Source organism: Ammodytes marinus, assembly GCF_949987685.1.
Source record: "Ammodytes marinus genome assembly, chromosome: 18".
NCBI classification, from domain to species: Eukaryota; Metazoa; Chordata; class Actinopteri; order Uranoscopiformes; family Ammodytidae; genus Ammodytes; species Ammodytes marinus.
The window spans coordinates 26,539,381-26,557,704 of record NC_137222.1 but is presented as its reverse complement, the minus strand read 5'-3'; the positions used below and the strand labels follow the sequence as shown (position 1 = coordinate 26,557,704).

The following is an 18,324-nucleotide window of genomic DNA, read 5'->3' as shown; positions in this document are numbered from 1 at the left end:
AAAACACACAGAGACGGCTCGGTGCAAGTTGCAACTGATAGAGACAGTGAGAGAACAGCGCTGGCTGCGGCAACTACGTGACTAGTGGGACACAGTGTAACCAACTGATTAATTTATTGACGAGGAAAAACACCACACAATAAACATTGCTGTGCTCACATTTTCGCCAATACACAAGACTCTCTTCACTCTTGCCGAGATGACTACACATGGCGGAAATGATTATTTCGACCAATCAAATGACGGCTCCGCCGTTTCGGCCCGCTTTCAGGCGGCCAGTACCCCTACAGAGGAGTACTGAGATCGGGAGCGGCTCAGAGCGGTTAGGTGCGCTTAAACCGTACCCTACCCAACTTTTGGCAAATGAAAAGCCAAACTACCCGGACCGAACCGCTCCGATCCGACCCGCTCTACTCTGTGGAAACGAGGCATTAGAGCGGTTAGGCTCGCTTATATCCGTACCCTACCCAACTTTTGGCAAATGGGAAGCCAAAATAACCGGACCGAACTCCGACCCACAACCGCTTCCATATACACGTCGATGTTGTCATGGGAGCTGCGTCGGAACATATGTCTATGATGTCTTGGGCTGTGTTCGAAAAGCCATACTAACGTCCTCCCTCCTACATAGCCTACTCAACATGTATTTACTACATACTGTCTACTTAACGATCGATTGTGTATGCAATGTTCGTTGGACCGTTTACACTGAAGTATACAGAAGTAATAAAGAATTTAAAAAAAACGTCCATGTCATTTGAAAAGACGCAATGCATTGTAGGGCAGTTGAGTAGGAAAAGTATCCTATCGATCCATACACAAACTCTTCCCTGAAGTTAGTACTCATCCGGGCATTTCTCGCCTACACAAACTCGCATACACAACCACAACATACTCAAATTGACGTCAAAATTAGTAGGACGTTAGTATGGCTTTTCGAACACAGCCACTGTCTGTGACGTCAAGAGCGTACTGCAGAGTGGCCACTGATTGGTCGCACCAGAGCCACACCTCCCTACGCACCGTGGCTTCCTGTTACAGTCTTTGTTTATATTTTGGCATAAGGACAATGGCAGCGTGGTCAGATTTGCCAAACGGAGGGAGAGATTTGGCTTTGTAGCCGTCTTTGAGCGGTGAGCAGCAGTGGTTCAGAGTCCTCTCTCCTCTGGTGGGACAAGTGATATGTTTCCGAAGGTCTGGCCTTACTGTCTTAAGGTTTGCACGGTTGTAAACACTGAGACCGGCTGCTGAAGTGTACTGACTCACCTGTTGCTCTGCTGTCGTGCGGTAAACGAGGGGCGTTCAAGGACCGTGGGAAACTTGAAAAAAAATATAGGGAGAGTGGCCTGAGTTGTGCCATAGAAGAAATTGGAAATGTGACCACATATTATAAGATATGAGCACATTTAAGCTCAAAAAACTGTTTTTTGCCTTTCAAAGTAAAATTTCCATGATCAATGTTTTTTGATTATTGTGTCTGAACAATTATAGACCCGTTTGAAAACAATTGACACATGTTTTAGTGCTTTAGTATGCTACACTTTGTGTCTATATAGTTTGCACAATGTCAGCCCTAAACTGCAGCATCATGCTTATTATCCAAAATTCTGGGGTTGGGGTGATTTGTGCCAGAGGGCCTGGGGTGAGTTATAAGTAAGTAAGTAAGTAAGTAAAATGTATTTTTAAAAGCACATTTATAACAGTTTGCACTGTCCAAAGTGCTGAACATAGTGCATTCAGTAGGTAAAAAATGAAGGTAAAATAACAATAACAAAAATAAAATACATAAAGCCCATACATCCACATATAAACGAAGATAGTAGTGCAGAGGTAAGATAGTTAATGGGGAGGAAAGACCAGGGTGTACAGATGGGTTTTGAGCCTTGATTTAAAGGCAGAAATGGAGGGGGAATCGCATATGCCAGGTGGCAGTTGGTTCTACAAGGGCGGAGCAGCTAGTGCAAAGTAAATTTCTGAGAGTTGTGCCATTGGCATGGCTGTATACGCTGGTCACCAAAAGAAAGTGATTGTCTACAGTAGCTCAGAAGAGACTGGCATCCCCATTCCACTTAACGACACCACTGATGAGAGTTCAGATGGCCAGACAGATGATGACGGCGACTTTGTCATTGTGAGCTTTGCAGGTAAAACCATTAGATCTGCTAGGCCTTGTTTAAGAAAATTGTCCTTCAATCTTTGTAAAATATTTACTTTATTTACTTTAAATAAACCTTAAATAAGTGACAACTTACACCACACCGGGGGCAAGTTGTGCCACAAGACAACTTTTTTTTCGAAAGCTATATTTCTTAAACAGTTTATTTCAGATCCAAAGTTATTGTTGCCAGGGATGCACAACACCCTGAAATATATTTACATATTTGAGTTGGAGACTTTACTGTCAAGGCCTCACTTTAAAGTCACTTTGAGTAAAAAGTTGCACATCTCACCCCACTCTCCCCTATATATTTTTGTTTTTTACAAATCAATTATATTCAAGGCTAATAAAATTATATCCAAGGCTTAAACCCTGAATAAAACAGCCTAGTGACGCCACAGTTTATTTGGCCTCTTAGTTTTCCTCTCAAAGTCCAGATTGATGCATTTTACTTAAAGATGTTTAAAAAGTCATACTGGGGGGCCTGCCCTTTGACCCCTAGAAGGTCTACACAACACTCCTGTGGGAAACACTGTGCATGTGTGTGTGTGTGTGTGTGTGGTTATTAAAATACATTAGACTGGTAATTTGGTCATTTATTAATATTAATATAGCCTATTGTGGTGTTATTTGGCTCAGAGAGGGACCAATCAAATACGTTTTACGCTCTTGACAAAACAAGTTATTACACATTTTCATTGTAAGACCCCATCTCAGGGGGTCTATAAACCTCTCAGCCCCAGGGCCTGATGGCAGGTAAAGACGGCCCTGTATATGTTTGGTACATTCTGTTCCACACTATGGAGCAGAAGGTGGCGGTAATGCACCCATACAATGGTTACCGTCCACTGCCGTTAAACCAAGAAGAAGAAGAAGAAGAAGCCGAAGAAGAAGAAGAAGCCGAAGAAGAAGGAGGAGGAGGAGGCTGGAGAGCACACAGACGGAGAGGTTCGACATCGTATTCTCTGCAGTAAAACAGGTTTTTATGAGATTCTGTTTTTATTAAGACACTTTGATCATAGGTCAAATGATAGAGGACTAAACACTGGGGAGGAACACGCTTCTTCCATCCATACGGCAGTCAAATGCACCAATGACAAACAGTCAAGTGTGATTTCGGTGTTTTAACAGTATTAATACGTCCCATTTTAGTAAAGAAAATATCATGTTATGACATTTTCTCCTGACAGTGCAGAGTCACTGGGTTTACTTTCAGCAGCGGATGGACAGGATTTAGCCATTCGCTGTCTTTTTATCTTGGTGATTTATCTTTTTACTATGCGATGATCTCTTTTTATATAGCTTTTAAAATGGTACAATGTAGCTTATATAAGCAGCTGCACCACACCTATTCTGTGTGTTTGTGGAGCAGGAGTGGTCTGTTACTGCAAGCTCTCTATTTCACAGTTGCCCCCGTTCTATTGAATCATTATGGCACTATTGAGCCGCGCCATGGCGTAATATGCATTCTCTGCGGCTCCTAGTCGTTGTGTGCAAGTCGATCCATGTTAAAACTAAATAAATTCACCGTAATAAGAGCATTCGAATCAAAATATGAGCAGTGCCAAATTAACTCAATTAAAGGTGGAGTCAGCAATGCTAGAGAATGTTTGTTTTCAAAATCAGTGAATATCTCCTCATGATCCGCTACCTGTCTACCTACCATACTGTGTGTGTGCTGAAAAGAAATCCAGTGTTTACACAGACTCTACTACTTATTCAGTCGTGGAAAGGACATATCATTTACACGTTCAAATAGCAACCAACGCGGAGTGAGGCCACAGAGCTCATGCTTTATAAATGCAGCAAACATGTTAGTAAGGCCTAGTGTCTGGAGGCCTTTCAAAATATCCTAACATAAAAGTCAGTTTGCAGACACTGTTCTGATAAAATGTCTAGCAGGGAACATCAGCCAAGACTAGTTTAATGTACCATTTAAAATCAAGACACTGAAAAGCAAACTGACAGCACTAGTATGAATTCAATCCTAGTTAGAGATGGGCCCTAGCCTGGCTCCGCCCGCCCGCCTACTTCCGGCCAAATTTCATTTTCCCTTCAGTAGTCAGTCTGGGTGTACAGCGCATTTCCCAGATTCTCCGGAGAATCTACAATTGTCCAATCAGCGAACAGAGCGAGTGGCTGAGAACGCTCCAGTTTCAGTTGAATGCTGCGTTCCTTTATACTCGGAAGAAGGAGATTTCCGACTTGGTAGTTCCGAGTTCCAACCTGTCTGTGTTCCAGTGCATCTGCTCGCGAAAGTATGGACGCCTAAAACCTTTCTCGTCCAAATAACTAAACGTTAGGCTCCAACAAGTTACCGTTGCCAGGTACCGGTAGATTCATAGACTACAATATGTAATGAAGTCGGAAATTTCCGAGTTCCCTGTCCAACTGAAACGCACCGCCAGAAGCCGGCTCATGACACACGTGATGACCAAACGTGATGCGATTGGTTGGCTAATCCAGAGTGGCACTGGGCAGATCCAATAGTTTTAAACTTCGACAGACACCCGCCTCCAAGTGAGTGAACGTTTGCCAATTACAGCACTTCCAGACCTTCTGTACAAATGAAATGAAGTACGATGGTCTGGTTGGACCAGGCTAGATGGGCCCCAGACAGTGGAGAAAAATGTATCATGGCCTTGAACTCCCCTGATCTGATGAATGACTATATGATCAAAATCAATGTCCCTACCAGACATGGTGTAAACAAAGCAATTGATTATATATATTGTGATATTTCACAAGGTAGCTATTAAGGCTGACCTCATTAAACAAGAATGCAAAACCATCAGAAAGGGCCTGAGAAAAATAGCAAATGAAAAAACATCCCCAACCAAACAGCCTTACGTATAAGATACAATGACATTTTAAATAAATATAAATTCAACACAAAGCAACAACAGCTCTTGCAGCTTTGTGATGTGGTAATTTTTTTTACCTCTTTAAGCCGTGTTTCCACCATAGAAACTAGTGCCAGGAACTAGGAACCTTTGCAGGAACTATGCGTGTTTCCACCGCAGGAACCAGGGTCTAAACTGTAGTTCCTCGAACCTTTCCTACCCCAGAAAAAGATCCTGCTTGAGGGGTAGGTTTACAAAGGTCCAGGAACCTTTTGGGCAGTGCTGCAATGCTGAAGATGTCTGATTGGTCAAGTTGCGTTTCACCCGCCATGTTTAAATCTCCACTTAGCGAGCTTCTCGTTTCCTGGTTTGAATTTAATCCATTTGCGATCGTTTGAATAAAATAATAATAATATTAAAAAGCAAACAGCAACAGCACAACATGAGCGTCCTCCCTACTATCGCCCGGGCCACACATCATGCATCTGCTGCGCTTGTGTCTGCCTTCTTTTTTTTAAAAGTGACGTGTTATGATTATAGCAAATGTTTGTATACAGTCTATGGAGCAGACGCACAGCACGCTCGGCAGCGATGCAACACTTCAGCTCAGTAGTCTCACCTTTTATTTTTATTCTTTTTTACCGTCAGATGGTCGCTGTTCTCTGCTAAAATATACAGAGAAATAATCTGTCCACGGCCCGTGTTAACAGACCAGAGCAGCCACACAGCGCACCTCGCCAGCCCCACTATTCATCTCACCAGTCTCCCCTTTTTCTTTTTTTTCACCAGACGATCGAGTGTCTCTGCTAAAAGTAGATAGAGAAATAATCAGTTGATTCTGTTGAAACTAAACATTTATTAAATGTAGCCTGTTATAAAATAACGTGCAGATACTTCTACTGCTTTTCATACATCATCGGCCTGATATGCATAACCTCCCAGGGACTTCACAGGAAACGTTAAGTTCCTGTAAGAGGAGTACCTAGAACCTAAAGTTCCTGGGACTTTTGGTGGAAACGTGGCTATAGTGTATATGTAACTCAAATGTCCCACTGCCTCTCTAAACTCTGTGACTCTGCGTTGTGTTTTATTTGGTGTGATGATGGGTAGAGAAGGACCACAGGACACAGACGTTCAGGATTGTGGAAGACGACGATGGCAATTTATTCCCCAACAGTGACAATTCTTCATTAGTTGTTACTTGTATCCAGGCCATGTAATCAGCATTGAGTAAACATTGAAACAAGATAGTTAGAAAATATTCTTATCCAGCAGCTCAAATAAATTGACACGTATAAAATACTCTTGTATTACATCAATCATAAACTGTATAATGAAATAAATATTCTCTTAAGTAAAAATATATTCTGTTGCAAATAAAAGAATAAAAGAACGAAAATACTAAATTAAGAAGTAATGATCGCCATGCTTGCCAACGTTACTGGAAAAAAAATGAGCGTATTATGCCGGTAAATGTATGCACAGAGACGGCTTGGTGCAAGCCGACAGTGAGCGAACAGCACTGGCTGTGGCAGCTACATACAGTGGCTTGCAAAAGTAGTCATACCCATTGAAATTTTCCACATTATGTCACGTTGCAACCTTATACGTACATTTATTTTATTGGGATTTTATGTGATATACCAACACAAAGTGGCGCAACATTGTGAAGTGGAATGAAAATGAAACGGGGTTTTAATTTTTTTTTATAAATAAAAAAACTGAAAAGTGTGGCGTGCAAAAGTTTTCAGCGGTGGAAATCACCCTATACACACCATCCCCACTGTGAAACATGGTGGTGGCAGCATCATGCTATGGGTATGCTTTTCTTCAGCAGGTACAGGGAAGCTGGTTAGAGTTGATGGGAAGATAGATGGAGCCAAATACAGGGCAGAAAACCTGTTAGAGTCTGCAAAAGACTTGAGACTGGGTGTAGGTTCACCTTCCAGAAGGACAACTACCCTAAACATACAGCCAGATTTACAATGGAATGGTTTCAATCAAAGCATAGGCATGTGTTAGAATGGCCCAGTCAAAGTCCAGACCTAAAAACAATTGAGAATATTGAGAAAGACTTGAAAATTGCTGTTGACAGACGCTCTCCATCCAATCTGATGCTGAATCTGTAGTTCGAGCTATTTTGCAAAGAAGAATGGGCAATAAATATCAGTCTGTAGATGTGCAAAGCTGGTGGAGAAATACTCCAATAGATTTGCAGCTATAATGGCAGCGATAGGTGGTTCTACAAAGCATTGACTCAGGGGGCTGAATACTTCTGCACGCCACACTTTTCAGTTTATTTATAAAAAAAATTTAAAACCACGTTTCATTTTCATTCCACTTCACAATGTTGCGCCACTTTCTGTTGGTGTACTGTAAAATCCCAATAAAATAAATGTACGTATGTGGTTGTAACGTGACAAAATGTAGAACATTTCAAGGGGTATGAATACTTTTGCAAGCTACTGTAGCTACTAACTATGGTGTTATCGTAGCAGCGCGACACAGTGTAGCTCACTGATTAATTTAATGAAGAGGAAAAACACCACACAATGAACACAGTGCTGCGCTCACATTTTTCGCTAAACACAAGACTCTCTTCACTCGAGGGGAATACACAGAGCGATTTTAATGCGAAAATGATTCTTTCGACCAATCAACGGACGGCAGTGTGTAGCTCCACCTTTTCAGCACCCTTTCAGACAAGTACCAAAAATAGGAGCGGCTAGAGCGGTTAGGCCCACAATACATGTCATGTATTAGAGAGACGCTCACTGTCCCCTGCATGCTTCATACAACTCACAGTGATGAATCCTCACATGGGTTTGAAGTATGTGTTGTCTTTGCCACAATGCATTGCTCCCATGCTTACAGTTTTTTTTAAAGTGTTTGCAGTGAGATCTCAGAGAGGGAGAGAAAATAAAAGAATATCCACACACTCAATCTGTACAATAAATATATAAAGCTATAAAATGCCCACTTTGACACTGGTGGTAAAGCCTTTGAGCAGCAATGTTAAGAGTATGAGCAAAGCAGCTCAGTTTTTATTACTGATCTTCTTTACTTTAACATCCATGTTTGCTGCATTATCTAAAGTTAGCAACTACTCTGTTTTTTATACTGAATCCAGAGTATCTCTTATTTCTTCTTGCACAACATGTCTGTGATGTGTATACTGCCTTTGTATGCAGGACTTTCTCTAACATGGAGCCATCAGCAGTCACAGCCACATCCCTCACATCATGCAACTCTTTCTTGACATTTTCCTTTTCTACTGCATATACAATGGCATGCAGGTATGAGTGGATTTGAGAGCATGTCTTGGTTGAGGGGTTGTTACCTGGGTTTTAGGGCTTTTATCATCTCCCTAATTGACATTAGAACACAAAAGCATTTTTGTTACCTACATTTATATTTCCATTTCACTGGCTATGAATAAACTGCTTAATAAGGATACGCTCAAATCCCACGCCAGCTCTCAGCTCGTGTACGCAAGTTTGTAAACAGCATGGACTCGCAGTGCAGGCTGTGCCGGGTAGCCGATTACTTTGTTGGGCAATTATTAGAAGATAATACAAATGCAGTGTTTGCTCAGACCGAAATAAAGATATTAATCACTTAAAAATGTGCAGCTTATGGTGTGCAACTGAGTAGGAGCACTAGTGCACACACCGGCCAAGCGCTGCATGGGACTGCGTAAGGGCAGTTGTCTCCGTCTGGAGCAGCTGGGGGGACACTGAGGCACGGGGGCTGCATTCATTCAAAATGTTAGCCACAGTATTAAATATGTAGTAGGCCTACACTGCTCTTTATGATAAAAAAATACACGGCACAACATTCAGCTTAACATTTTATTTATTTGACGCACTTTTTAGATGTTAGTTCCTCTTTTAATGTGTCATTGATCGCTTAAGCGAGCGATTTATTTCCACCGTTAACCGGCACGTTTTTCCGATCTGCTGGTGGAGCAGGACAGTGGGCGCTCTCACAGCTGATCGTTGTCGGGTCGGCTTGTGCAGCTGACCGCCGGGCTGACCACTCGTGCTGTCATACAGTAAAACGCAAAATGTGTTATTTTTAGTTTTTACAACCCTTTTGAGTAGTGCTATCTAAAAGGGCCAATACATTCTAATCATTCAAATCTCTGCAGACCTGTATTTATTTTATGGGGACCATTACCGGACAGTTGGTGCGTCTGTTTCTCCTCTACCACTTATATTATGCCCGCACCCTCAGTTGGTTGCATTTCAGAACAGCAACACGCTTTTTTTAGTGGCGATTTTTTAGTCAGACCACTTTTTCTTCATCTATGTAAAGAAATGGCGACATACAATTGTATATGCTGTTTTATAGCATTTGAGCGATAGTAGCCTACTGATGTAAACCTAAAATGCAAAATCCTCAGCTAGAGATCGTTGTTGTCAACACCAACGCTGTTGACCGCAGCAGTTATTTCCTTCCTAACTGCTGCCTTCTGTCGTTCTTTGATGCCGCTTGTAATGCTCCGAAATGAAACAATTTTTTTCTACTTTCGCTGTTATTCTGTCAATTTCTACTTCAGAGGAGTTCCTCTTCTGTGCCGTAATGCGCACATCCATGTCGTAAAACCTCTGGGCGAGGCCTCTAAACTGAGAAAATATAGGGGCGTGATACGATCGTTTTCAGCCGCCGCATTTATCAATAATGGCCTGGCGTACGCTGAGATTGGCGAGATACGACTGTTTGATAAATCCCACGCGATACCTGGCGTAGGGAGGGAGGTATTTGCGCCAGAATCTGCACCAGTTTCCACGCAAGTTTGATAAATGAGGGCCATGTAGTTTACCGACATGCCTTTTTTTTATCCAAAAAGTAAAAACAACAAACCTATGAATATATTGTAAAACAACCTGCGCACAGGGCATATAGGCTAGGTTTTGTTTCAACATCTGGGGGTACAAATTATAGGTGTGTGGGGGGGGGGTATGGGGGCACCCCCCAGACGTTTTTTAACTTAACACCTAATTTCCTGCATTCTGGTGGATAAAAATCCACCGATCTGTGCCTTTTCTAGAATCAATTTAGTGGAAATGTATTTCGTTTCTGTGAAGGAGAAGACAACATTCAGGTTCATTGAGAAAGAGCTATTATGGAATATCATTTTTTTTTAGGAATCATGACCCAGCACCGGTTTAAACTATCTATGGCAGTGTACATTGGTAATGAAATGCAAAGCCACCACTGGAAACAAAAGGGATGGGCTATCAGCAGCTAGCTAACGTTAGCTACATAACACATAACCAGATAATGTTAGCATTCATTCTTAGATAATCAAACACCAATATAAGCATGCTATTTAGCCACATAGATTGGCCTATTGAAAGCCCTTTAGAACACTGACATATTTTTCATTGATGCAAGTTCATCAATTCATGGCTTAAAATGCTGAGCTGTAAACTTTCAGCAGACATTCATAGCGGTAAGCTGTGCGAGTGTCCATCCATTGGGAGCGTGGGCGACGTGCGGATATGACACAGGCTTGCATGCAGCAATTATTATTATTATTTTTTTTTTTTACCTAAATTGATATGCAAATGATTTTTATAGCAGCTACATGATGTAACATGTTATTTGCAGCTCTGACACAGGTGTGTCTTCTAAAGCATAATTATTTCAACAATACATTTTACAAAAGTAAATGCCCTTCGCTGGTGGCGCTGAGCATTCACCAAATAAAAAAAAGTTTCACAGCTAATGTAGCCGTTAGCACACTCAGGATCTCGTAATTACGAGAAAAGATCTCGTAATTACGAGATAAGGATCTCGTAATTACGAGATAAGCATCTCGTAATAACGAGATAAGGATCGCCCCTCTCATTCATCAATAACGATGGTTGGCTGGCTGCAGGACGGCAACGACTCTGTCCGACCTTATCGTCTTTTATTCCTGCCCTAAAAGCACACTTTACTCTATTTTTACACACAATCCATGACCAGGATATCAAGTAGGCCTATGAGAAGAATGGCCTAAATGTTGATTTAGCAATTTAGTGGTTGCGGTTCCGGTGTCGTGCCAAACTTATAGTGTGTGTCTGTGTCTGTGTGTGTGTTTGTGTGCAGACGAGGTGAACCTAGCCATAGGCAAACGTAGGCAATTGCCATTGGTTTCCGGACTACAATGGGCCCCACAATCAATACAATTATTTTAAATATGTTTTGACTGTTCATTCATTAATCAGCGATCACATCGGGTAGCCTATACCGAGGGACAGACTTTCGGCTTTACGCCCGTGATCAGCTGCTGAGGTCCGACTGGGCTTTTCTCCTGAACAGTCCCAGTGACTGCACTTCTGCGCAAAGTTGACATGGCTATACTCATTGTCATGCCCTCCTTGTAGAAGTTCTTATGTGTTTGTACGAGTCAAGGATCACACCGAGTTTAAACGACTGCATTTAATCAAAGCATTCAATAAAACTGCGCTCCGATCAGGGCTGTACGCTTATTTTTTTAGGTGGTAGCACTGGTGCTAGCAAGCAAAAAAAATCAGTAGCACAAAAATAAATTCAGTAGCACACAAAGTATGATCGAAAACTTGCATAACCTTAACCCATGCATTTCGCTCTAATTACCTTTTAGCCTGTCATCTTGGTCTCATTTGAAACTCTCAATTAATGTCATATCCTAGTGTGTGCAGTAATAATTGTAGAAAAATTAATAGGGGTGCACTGATTGTAATTTAGACAAAATAATCTAACCTGCCTGCCAATTGCAATTTTTTGCTGATTCAGAAATATTTCTCCCCATAAAATTAATATCTATATATTTTTTGTATATACATATCATTATTATATTCATAATAATAAACATTTTTGGTAAATGTCCTTCTGTTAATTAAAACCTAACTTTAAAACATATAGCCTATTAAATAAATAAGTATACATATTGGTACAATTTAGGATAAGTTAAATAGGTTGTTGTGAATGTGTTGGGAGTAGTTCTTCAGTGGCTTATCAGTTATTTCAAACTTTGTTTAAATAGACTACTGTTGTTGACTGCTCTCTGCAGCTGAAGCAGTTGATTTTCAAGCTAGCGCACTGCAGGGCTGTGAAGCACGAACTTCCTGTTCTTACCGGCTTCAAAAAAGTCAACTCACGTTTGGCTAGTAACATGCTTTTAATGTGAAGGCGCACAGGAAATGTTTTGTTTGCACACGCGCTAACTTAACTGCGTGCCGTCTCCTTCCGGTTATTACCGTTGGTGAAGTGTAGACGCTAGGTCCCGAGCACACATCTTTCACCAGCCAAAGTGGAGGGTGGACTCAATAACTTACTTGCCTAAGACTACATTTACCCGAATTTGGAGAGTGTTAATGTAGAGCCCTCTAAGCAGTGTTGTGCAGCACTCCTCTGTGTCTCAAACAGACAGCATCTGCTCATTAGCACTCGTGCGAGTGTACTTGTATTCATCATCGCACGTGATCAATTTCAGTAGCAAATGCGATCAAAACTGTCGCACTGTACAGCCCTGGCTCCGATACAGTAACAAACAGGAGGTAAAAGTGAACTAGCCCACCGGGCATTCTGATTGGATGAGGCAACACAGTATAGTGGCTCCGGTGGCTCATAATGAACAAACTGCATATAATTTAACCAAATGCTAAGTAGCCGTTAGCACACTCAGGATCTCGTAATTACGAGATAAGGATCTCGTAATTACGAGATCTTTTCTCGTAATTACGAGATACTGAGTGTGCTAACGGCTACATTAGCTGTGAAACTTTTTTTTATTTGGTGAATGCTCAGCGCCACCGTACTTTCCAGTTAACCTTGACATGATTCAGGACACATTATTTTCCTGCCTCATTATGGTTACTGTAAGTGTTTACATTACGTAACGTGCTACATGTACATGTAGAGGATAATGTCAGGGAAACCAGAAATCTTGATGCCATTTTCACAGTTTTCAGCTCAAACTCCTGCCTGAACAGTTTCAGTTGTAAAGGTTCTGCTTTAGAACTGCTGAGTGTGCTGATACTTGCAGTAGAAATGAAGCTCAGGGTTTGTACAGATGCTTGAAAGTCTGGAAAATGCTTGATTTTCAATCGAGTGTTTTCAAGGTTTGAAATGTGCTTGAAATCTGAACACTGTGCTGGAAAATGCTGGATTTTCTCTTTATTGACCAGTGTCGTAATTCAACTCATATTTTAATTTTTTTTATTCTGTAAATTTAAAAAAAAATCTTTCGCAATGTTTTCTTAGCCGCCGTCTTGTATGCACGAGGAGCAGTTGCTCCCCGTGTTTTCTTTCCTGGGACACGCGCCACACCTGGCGATCGCTCCAGGAATTATCCAGAACCACGAGTCGCTGCTCATGGACCTATTGCTCCCGATACTTCCATATCAAATATCCGTTTCCATTTGGTTATGACGAGGCCCTAATAACCGGCAGGCATAGGCAACTGTACTGTCCGCAAAAAGTAGCCTACCTCCAGCTGTTCACAATGGGGGAATCGGCACTTAGAAGTCATGCCAAAGGTAAATCAGTAAAATTTATCAGACAATGTCACTCTGGATGACTGTTCATTCATGTTCTCCTTTGTAAGTTACACCAAATCCCGAGTTTGTATGTGTTAATGACTTGTTGATACAAATAAATAGCATGCTAAATTGATGCTCAACACCGTTAGCAATTAGCTGACCTGCTAGTTCTCAATAATGTATTGCTCCAAATCAGGGCTCCAGACTGCGACCAAATTTTTGAGAGTGCGAGTGCCATTTCACAACTAGGGGCACGCGCGACCGAAAGACAAAATGTTTTTAAATTATTATTGTGCTTTGAGAGAGAGACAGTGGACAGTCCGTGAGTGATCAGCGACACAATCAACGCCCCGGATGACGTGACCTTCTCTCCTCTCAGTGTCCCGCTGTCTTTAACATGTTACAAACTGCTGACTTTCCCCGCTATATTTGCCGACTTTCCGCCATAGCGATAAGGCTGTTAAATGCCAGAGACACCTCGCAACTTTTTTTTTAAACCGCGCTCAACAGAGCCGAGTAGCAATGGCTGCCCCCCGCCACCTGCAGCAGACAGACAGCACCGTGTCCGCTCTGTACAACAGCTGCCAGGTGACGTTTGTAAACTAGTAAATTGTTTCATAGGTCCACTTTCAATAGGCCACTGCATTCCTATAAAAAAGACAACCTTATAATTATATATGGCAACAAAAAAGTTTGTAAAGTGAGTGTGTAAATATGTTAATCGTCCTAGTTAATTTGTAATATTACGCAAATTAGTTGATAAGTTCATCTAGTTTCTAGTTACTTCTGGGCCAATAACGGTTTTCCTTACAGGAAGCAGGGATAGAGGAAAAATCTGATGTAGAAGGGGTTGTGGTGAAGATAGAAGAAATGCCTTTTCCTAAAGGAATGTCTGAAGGATTTCACATGGTGATACAAAATCAAAAACACAATGAACTGTATCATCTGTTGTCAGTGTGTTTTAAAACATGCTGGCAATACAATATCAGTTGACCTAATATAGTTCAAATTGGGAAACATTTGAATAGCTGCGTTGCAGGTCTGTTTAAGGTGTGCCACTAAATGTTCTGCTCGCGCCCCTAAAAATTCTGAGTTAGGGGCGCCAGTGCTCCTAGTAAAAATGGTTAGTCTGGAGCCCTGCTCCAAATTCATGTTGTTAGCTAGATAACGTAAGCTTGGGGGTTACTTCATTGTAACGTGATGTTACCCTCAGCGGGGTTAGCTCGATGCAGCTCCCATAACAAGTTGTGACCTAATCCATTAGTCACACTGTAGTGATAAGTTACAGAACCAAGATCCAACATTTTAATTTTGTGAAGTTGTTGAAGTCGAGAACGGTCTTTGCTGTCAGTCGTTGCGGTGGCTGCCAAAAAGAGATTTCAGTCCACAGTCTCAGCATGTTAACGCTATGTAGCCATTTGTACTGATGCTTTATTGGACCAGAGCCCACTTAGTCCCATTTACGTTCTGAAATCATGGACATATATTGGCTTAAATACCTTTTGTTATTTGACTGAAAGACCGTTTTGGGAGGATCACTTTTTGGCAACACACCAACATACACAAACTGTAATCTGGCAACCTAGCAATATTGAAAATGTCTGGTCATACACAAGCTCAAGAATGTATTTAAATATATAATATCTAGGCATACTTTTATACATATTTTTATAATTCAGCTGGGGGGAAAAAGGAGTGCAAAGGCTGTATTTGCCCTTTGTTATTCTTACATGTTTCTTACATGTAGTGTGTGTGTGTGTGTGTGTGTGTGAAATAAGTTATTAATTAGTAACCATTTCCTACATCAAGACCTATTGATTACCATTATGGCATTTTCGACCGAATCACAGCAGCACTGATATAGAGTGACAATATGGTCCATCTCATGTGATATTGCTCAAGTATAGTCATGTTGTTATTAACCTGATAGATGGTCATTTTTGGCATATGAACTGAACTGATAAAGCTCTCCTTAGGGCCATACTGCAATTTGGTGATTGTCCATACACATTATATTATGAACACTCCCATTTTACAGATAAGGCAATGTATGAAATCATAAGCATTTATTTATATACTTTATATATTTAAAGCTTTGGCTTCCTTGAAAAAGTTGACATTTTATCTTGAAAGTGCTGGAAAAGTGCTTGAATTTTACTCTTAAAAAGCTGTACGAACCCTGGAAGCTAAATGAAGTTGTTTAGTTAATATGGCCCCTAGGTTTTTGTGTTTGGTGTAACTGCTGTATAGTCAAAAGTGACTGACGTGATTTCTCTCTGTCTACCTTTTATTAGTCAGGATATGTCTGTGAGGATGGACATGGATCTGAGTGGAGTGTCCAGGACTCACGTCTCCATTCTCCCTGCTGCTGAGATCAAAGCTTCTCTCAAACCTGAGGCAGAGAGACCGCGCTGTGCCAGCACCCCATGTTCCCCCATCAGAGGCACTGTAGCAGGGTACCAGATCCTCCACATGGACTCCAACTACCTGGTGGGCTTCACCACCGGCTCAGAGCTGCTCAAGCTGGCCCACCAGTGGTCAGAAGGCCCTCCAGAGAAGGAGACCATGTCTACCTCCATCCAGAGCACTGGCCCCAAGGCTGTGGACTTTGGTATCCACCGCTCTTCACGAATCTTCAAAGGCAAAAGTCGCTATTACCAACCCTACGACATTCCTGCTTCCAACGGGCGCAGACGGAGGCGGATGCCTAGCTCCAGTGAAAGCTTCCTCAAGCCCATTGCCCACATTGAGTCTGGGAAGTCTCTGCATGCTCCACTACCTCTCTGTCTGCTTAAAGGGAAGAGGGCCCAGTCCAAGTCTTTGGACTACCTCAATCTGGACAAAATCAGCATCAAAGAGTCATCAGAAACAGAGGTGTTACAGTACCAACTGCAGCACCTCACCCTGCGAGGGGAGCGCATTTTCACCAGAAACAAGACATAAAAGCACAGTGAAAGGCCTTTTTTGGCATCTTAAACCCTCTTGGGGATTTAGGTGCTATTTCTAGATGGTTTCTTTCTACTCTGATTACAGTTCCTTAAGAAGACTGTATAATAATCTTATTAACTGGGGCTTTTACCTTGCACTGAACACATAATGTTGTGAAGAAAATCTTTCAATAACTTCACATTAAAATGAGGTTGTTGAGGTTTAGCAAATGTGAATAATATAAAATGATTAATAACAGGAAAACCTATTTATTGTGTGTTTTTAGTGGTCAGACACAGACTGATTGATCAGTTCACAGCCGTTAAAAGCACACATCACATACTGTTTTGGCTTTAAAAGGCACCACTACTATTATTCCAATAATAGTTGTATTGCTTATTATAATATTTTTATTATTGCTTGTTTAATGCTGTTTTATTGATGTCAGTCAACATCAATGTTTTTTTTTAAATATCTTATAAGATTGGCATTTTGGAAATAATTTAAAATGTGTTTATTCAAGTATTGTTAAAAAAATCTGTTCATGTGCGTATAAACATTTATTGGTCGCTGTTCCCATTAAAAAGTCCATACTGATGAAGTCAATCTTTCCTTTTTCACATATTTTACTATTTTTCCCTGGTATTTTTGCATTTTCCTGATAACCAGCGTTAGTAAGGTGTCAAATGACTTGTTGAACCAGGGGATTTTTCATTATATTATCGGCTTGTCAACATGAAGCCCCAATAAAACATCCTGTTCATAATGGAGTTACTACACTGTAAAATCTGAGGCAGATAATCAATTTTGCAGTTCTCAGACTACTAGGGCCTCTTTGAACTTTTAATGTATTTTTACATTGAATGAGATCTGTTCTCTCTCTTGCAGTTAAAGGAGTGCAAGGAGAATAACTTTATTCAGATGGCCGCCTCCATCATATCACCCACTACAGATGTCGGGTGAAAGCGTTCCCATGCACAACCCAGACAGATGGTTATATGTGTGGAGAATCACTTTAGTCTTTTTGAGTTGGTTTATTGTTGGGAAGTTTGTTTGGGAATACGTTGAGAAACAAAAACATATTGGTGCATCTTTAGGTTTGTACAATGGCTCACAACCCTATGTAGAGGTGTGTCTTAATGAGTGTGTTTTAGAGCTGGTAAACGTTTTGTTTCGATTGCCTCTACTGCAGAGAAAAGTGTTTTCTGCACCTGATTGCACTATATCGGACATCTGAAACAGACTGTGGAAATGTTAGTACACCTTGATATTGCCAGCATGATGGTACCAATTGAGCGCTCACTGTGAACATATTGGGCATAAGCAAAGCCAACACGTTCTGTAGAACATCTGTACACCAGTTCTTGTGATGCTTTATGAGGAGATTGGGATTTATTTTTTGTTAGAATGTCACTAAAGCAATAGAAAATGTAATTCATTTAATCAACGTGTATCATTTTAACCCTCTGTGTTGAAATTTGATATGGTCAATGCATCTTTCAATTTTTTCTGTTGTAGAAAATTAAACAATCTGAGTAAAATGAGAACTGTGTGTGTGTTTCAGCCGATCAATCTACCGGGTCAGATTCATAGGGAATTGTAGTCTTTGGAGTCACCAGCATCCAAAATGTTAAAGTCCTAAGACCAACTCAGGTCTAAACAATGGTACATGTTCTTTACATCTGAAACGGGGTAAAAACTATTTAATATGATTATGTGAAAAGGATAGTATATGGACATCAATTGAATGTTCTGTTTATGAAACTAAGGATTCTGTCCATATTAACCATCCCTTCTATGAGTAAATGCAGTGAAGAATCAGGGGAAAGCTGTTTAAAAATACACAAAAGCCAAAATACAGCAAAAAGGATTTATAAAA

The 18,324-nt window shown here is 41.0% G+C and overlaps 1 protein-coding gene across 2 annotated transcripts; it reads left to right on the top strand.

Annotated features, from left to right (window-relative positions):
- The first annotated feature begins 3,042 nt into the window (after positions 1-3,042).
- On the top strand, positions 3,043-17,967 carry macir (macrophage immunometabolism regulator). 2 transcript variants are annotated; one of them, XM_080046680.1, is made up of 2 exons: positions 3,043-3,137; positions 15,812-17,967. In XM_080046680.1, exon 2 carries the CDS (start codon positions 15,819-15,821, stop codon positions 16,458-16,460), a length of 642 nt encoding a protein of 213 aa, XP_079902806.1. In that variant the 5' UTR covers positions 3,043-3,137; positions 15,812-15,818; the 3' UTR covers positions 16,461-17,967. The 2 variants fall into 2 exon arrangements, with proteins under 2 accessions (XP_079902806.1, XP_079902807.1); XM_080046681.1 differs by having other exon boundaries at positions 3,071-3,128.
- The last annotated feature ends 357 nt before the right edge of the window (positions 17,968-18,324 follow it).

Excerpts from the sequence above, each read along its gene's own strand:
- macir (XM_080046680.1), top strand. The coding sequence starts at position 15,819 with ATGTCTGTGAGGATGGACATGGATCTGAGTGGAGTGTCCAGGACTCAC.